The sequence below is a fragment of the Myotis brandtii genome, unplaced genomic scaffold (genome assembly GCF_000412655.1).
Source record: "Myotis brandtii unplaced genomic scaffold, ASM41265v1 scaffold64, whole genome shotgun sequence".
In the NCBI taxonomy this organism is placed as follows: Eukaryota; Metazoa; Chordata; class Mammalia; order Chiroptera; family Vespertilionidae; genus Myotis; species Myotis brandtii.
The window spans coordinates 3,373,933-3,377,757 of NW_005370460.1; the positions used below are offsets into that span (position 1 = coordinate 3,373,933).

The following is a 3,825-nucleotide window of genomic DNA, read 5'->3' on the forward strand; positions in this document are numbered from 1 at the left end:
GGCCCTGCTCTGTGTGTGACAGGGTAGAGCCATAACCTCCCCATCGGCCCTGCCGTGAGTGTAACAGTGGTGGCGCCCCAACCCCCTGATCCGCCCTGCTGTGTGTGTGACAGGGGGCGGTGCCCTAACTCCCCTATCGGCCCTACTCTGTGCGTGACAGGGGGGAGCTCCTCAACCCCCTGATGGGCCCTGCTCTGTGCATGACAGTGGGGAGCTCCCCAACCCCCTGATTGGCCCTGCTCTGTGCGTGACAGGGTACGGAGCCCCAACCCCCCTGATGGGCCCTGCTCTGTGTGTGACAGGGGGCAGTGCCCCAACCCCCTGATTGGCCCTGCTCTGTGCATCACAGGGGGTGGCCCCTCAACCTCCCCATCGACCCTGCCTTGAGTGTGATAGGGGGCGGTGCCCCAACCCCCCAATCAGCCCTACCCTGAGCGTGACTGAGGGTGGCATCGCAACCTCCCAATCCGCCCTGCTCTGTGCATGACAGGGGGCAGCGCCCCAACTCCCCAATCAGCCCTGCTCTGAGCCCGACCAGGGGCTGCACCTAGGGATTGGGCCTGCCCTCTGCCACCTGGGAGCAGGCCTAAGCCAGCAGGTCATTATCTCCTGAGGGGTCCCAGACTGCGAGAGGGCACAGGATGGGCTGAGGGACCCCCTCTCCCCGCCAAGTGCACAAATTTTTGTGCACTGGGCCTCTAGTCTATCTAATAATAGGATAATATGCAAATTGGTTGGACGCTGTCACATAATGACTGATCAGCAGGCTGCATCCCCGCCCCCTGTGCTGGCCCAGAGACATGAGGCTCACGTCCCTGCCCTCTGCGCTGGCCTGGAGACATGAGACTCACGTCCCCGCCCCCAGCAATGGGCCCCGGGATGTGAGGCTTGTGTCCCCGCCCCCGGCAATGGGCCTATGATGTGAGGCTCACGTTCCTGGCCCCCTGGCCCAGGGGCGGGTTTGTGGTGGGGCCTCTGCCACCACGTGCTGGGGTCTGCAGGCCTCCCCTGGCTCTGGCCTACCTCTTTGGGGCAATCCATTGAGGAGCCCTGGATGGGTGGGTGGGGCCTACCTCCTTGGAGTGATTTATCGCGGGGCTCCCACACTGTGACAGGGCACAGGTCATGCTGGAAACATCCCCCCGCCGCCCGCCCGAGTGCACAAATTTCGTGCACCGGGCCACTAGTTACTTATAGGACTCAAGCTAAACTTTGGGATTGAATACAGTAGTAAAACTATTTTGATTATCATGTAAATGATTGTTTTAGCCATCAGGTTGTTATTTATTAACTAATGGCCCAGTGCACGGATTCGTGCACATTGAAAGGGAAATAATTAGAAGAATTATTTTAATATTGCTATTTATCCTTTCTCCCTCAGTGCCTGGGAGAGAATGACCTCTTAGTGTATGGGTCAATGCTCAACCACTGAGTCACACCGGACGGGCCCCCTTGCCCCCACCGCCACTGCTGGTCGCCATTTGCGGGGCAATCAGCAGGGCGATCCCCCGCCGCCAATCCCCCACCGCCGCCACCAGTCACCGTCTGCAGGGTGATTGGCGGGGCGATTGGGCCCCTGCTCACACCCGCCTTGGTCTGGTGATGCCCACTCACTGGCTCCACCATCCCACCATGGTCCCGCTCTCATCAGAGCCCATTGGGGCCGGCAGCGTCTCCACTGCCGCCTGCTGCCAGTGCCGCATCGCCAATGCCTGCCATGTTCTGCGCCGCTGCCTGGTGGTCAATGCATGTCATAGCAAGCAGTCGAACTCCCAGTTGAGGGGACAATTTGCATATTAGGTTTTTATTGTATAGGATGTGTTTAAGTTAAGAATAAGTTTGTCTTGCTCTTGTCAAAGTCACCAGTGAATTTCTTCTGTCGAAGCCAAATGCTGAGAAGGATGAGACCAGGGGAGAACCTTGGTACCTCCTTGCAGCTCCGTCTCCACCATCTTAACAGCAGTGAGATGACAGTAATCTCTTCCTAAGTACCTCTCATTCATGCTTGTTGGGCCTGTTTCCCAGTCACCGCATCCACTCCTGATTTCTCCAACACTGTCTTAGATTGTAATGATAATTTGTAGTTTTGTTCCTGTTTCCTATGCTCTCTCTGTGCTTGGGTACTTGTCCTGCCGTCCTGCCTTTAGAAATTATTGTAGTGCATTTTCTTTTGCATTTCTCTGCCTCCTTGGAGATACTTTGGAAAGTGCTTATACAAATAGATGCCTGGTAAATGTTGGTAACTGAAGTCTAGTGCTTAATTTCAGTTTAGCTTGTGTTTGTCATAATTATGTTCTTTTGCTTGCTTTCTAGGCACACAAACGAATGGTCTGGACTTTCAGAAGCAGCCTGTGCCTGTTGGAGGAGCAATCTCAACAGCCCAGGCCCAGGCTTTCTTCGGACATCTCCACCAGGTAGAATGTTCTGCTTGACTGTGAGCAAGGGAAGGATGGAGGCCTGGATGCTGGGGCCTGGGCAGGTCTTTCAGGATGTGGGACTTCTTAAGCTGATCGAGCCTGGTGCTAATCACATCTAATCGTGCCATTCTGAATGGCTAGTCCACATCGTATAGTTTAGTTGACTATAGCTATTGACCTCACAGCTGAGAATGTGTCAATATTATGTTAGTACTCCATCGATTATGTTTGCCTGAGTCATTTATTATTATCATGGTCCCAGTGGTGATCCTTATTTTAATGTAACCGTGGTTTGAATTTCTGAACATATGACATGTGAGTATGAAATAGTATGACAGCATTCTGTGTGTTTTGTAGGACAGAATCCTTTCAGCTAGAGCTTGTCGTTAGGGCTATCATGTCTTAAAAACTTGACTATGTGGTGTGCACATATGTAAGATTTTTACTCTGCTGTGTACATGGAGATTTTGAAATTAGAGTGAGCAGATAATTCTGATAGATTATAATAACAATAATGCACGTAAGTAGCTTGTTCATATGTGTTCTTTCACACAATGTGGAAGATGAATTAAGTTTTTAGATCTAAGTGTCTATGAATACAAGCAGAATGTGATGTACGGAATGTCTGACTGACACAGTGTGGCATCCCAGTGATGCTAACTGAGTGTGGGCAACACCCTCCAGAAAGCAGTGGGAGCAGCATTTTCTCCTGGGCGGTGGAGGGACCGCGAACTTGTCTGCGCAGTTTTAACCCCAGCAGGTAAACTTCTTTCAGCCTCAGTTCTAGCTCAATGACACACTTGGTAGAGGCGCTTGAAGTCCTTGTTGAGGACAGCTCTAATGATGGTGTCAGCAAGTAGACCCTGATGCCCCTGGTTGCTTACCTGCAGGTCCAGCTCGCAGGAACAAGTTTACAGGCCGCTGCTCAGACTTTAAATGTACAGGTAAGCTGGCACGTGGGCTTGCGGGCAATTTTTCCATTTTCCCCTAGTTTCCCAATTTCATGGAATGAGCAGGCAATCTACACTAATAAAAGAGAAACATGGTAATTGGCGTACGACCGCTACCCTTTTCATTGGCTAATCAGTGAGTATATGCAAATTAACTGTCAGCCAAGATGGCGGCCGGCAGCCAGGCACTGAAGCGAGCAGGGAGGCTTGCTTGCTGCAGACTCCAACGTTCCCCGCCTAACTTGCCAGCCTCTCAGTTGCAACTCTAAGCAACTATATACTATGTTGCAAATAAGAAGCTAAACAAAACCCCAGAAAAGGGCTTCCATTCAGCCGGGCTCGGACCGCAACATTGTATCTATGTTTTCAGCAGCAAGGCCTCAAAGCTAAAACTGGCCCAGAAAAAAAAAAAAAAAAGAGAAGAAAACAAGGAGCGGTTGGAAGCTTCAGTCACTCGC

The 3,825-nt window shown here is 51.8% G+C and overlaps 1 protein-coding gene and 1 long non-coding RNA gene across 4 annotated transcripts in view; one reads left to right on the forward strand and one right to left on the reverse strand.

Annotated features, from left to right (window-relative positions):
- The window catches only part of LOC106723766, a 14,971-nt gene extending 11,489 nt beyond the window's left edge, over positions 1–3,482 (reverse strand). The window contains exon 1 of the long non-coding RNA XR_001359482.1: positions 3,445–3,482. This is a non-coding gene — a long non-coding RNA (uncharacterized LOC106723766). The remainder of the gene's footprint in view (positions 1–3,444) is intronic.
- POU2F1 (POU class 2 homeobox 1) overlaps positions 1–3,825 on the forward strand; it is a 131,200-nt gene that overhangs the window by 86,360 nt on the left and 41,015 nt on the right. For all 3 annotated transcript variants that reach the window (XM_005880503.2, XM_014528532.1, XM_005880501.2), the window contains 2 exons: positions 2,314–2,414; positions 3,308–3,361. In XM_005880503.2, coding sequence (XP_005880565.1) covers positions 2,314–2,414; positions 3,308–3,361 — 155 coding nt within the window. The remainder of the gene's footprint in view (positions 1–2,313; positions 2,415–3,307; positions 3,362–3,825) is intronic.